The 618-nt window shown below is 55.7% G+C and overlaps 1 protein-coding gene across 1 annotated transcript in view; it reads left to right on the plus strand.

Annotated features, from left to right (window-relative positions):
- Positions 1-318: 318 nt before the first annotated feature.
- Positions 319-618, plus strand: part of LOC102240914 (glycoprotein Xg-like) — a gene marked incomplete at its 5' end in the record, with an annotated part of 17,814 nt that continues 17,514 nt past the window's right edge. The window contains one exon of the mRNA XM_014538416.1: positions 319-400. Coding sequence (XP_014393902.1) covers positions 319-400 — 82 coding nt within the window. The remainder of the gene's footprint in view (positions 401-618) is intronic.

Raw genomic sequence — 618 nt, forward strand, 5'->3', positions numbered from 1 at the left:
CTGATGCTCTATCCACTGAGTCAAACTGGCCAGGGCTGAATTTTTCCACTTTTTTTTTGTTTGTTTTTTTAGAGATAATGGAAGGGAGAGAGGAAGGGGGAGGAGAGAGAGAGAGAGAGAGAGAGAGAGAGAGAGAGAGAAACATCCATGATGAGAGAGAATCATGGACCGGCTGCCTCCTGCACACCCTCTCCTGGCGATGGAGCCCGCAACCCAGGCCACACCCGCTCCTGGCGATGGAGCCCGCAACCCGGGCCTGTGCCCTTGACCAGGAATCGAACCCGGGACCTCCTGTGCCCCATCATCCTTTTAAAAAAGCTACTCACACTTCTTTTCTTCGTGCTGATTGAGTGTGTTTTCTCTCGTTTATTTACAGACCCAACCAAGAAGCCGAGCTCAGGTGAGTCGTGACCTGGCTGGGCTTACCTGAGGGATGTGTGGGCGGGTATCTATAGGCTGTGGTGTGTGTGCTACCGGTTGGAGCGTCTGCCCCCTGGTGGTAAGCGCACGTCAGAGCGACGGGTCGACTGTCTGCCCCCTGGTGGTCAGTGCACGTCATAGCCACTGGTCGACTGTCTGCCCCCTGGTGGTCAGTGCACGTCACAGCGACTGGTCGAC

The sequence above is a fragment of the Myotis brandtii genome, unplaced genomic scaffold (assembly GCF_000412655.1).
Source record: "Myotis brandtii unplaced genomic scaffold, ASM41265v1 scaffold1904, whole genome shotgun sequence".
NCBI classification, from domain to species: Eukaryota; Metazoa; Chordata; class Mammalia; order Chiroptera; family Vespertilionidae; genus Myotis; species Myotis brandtii.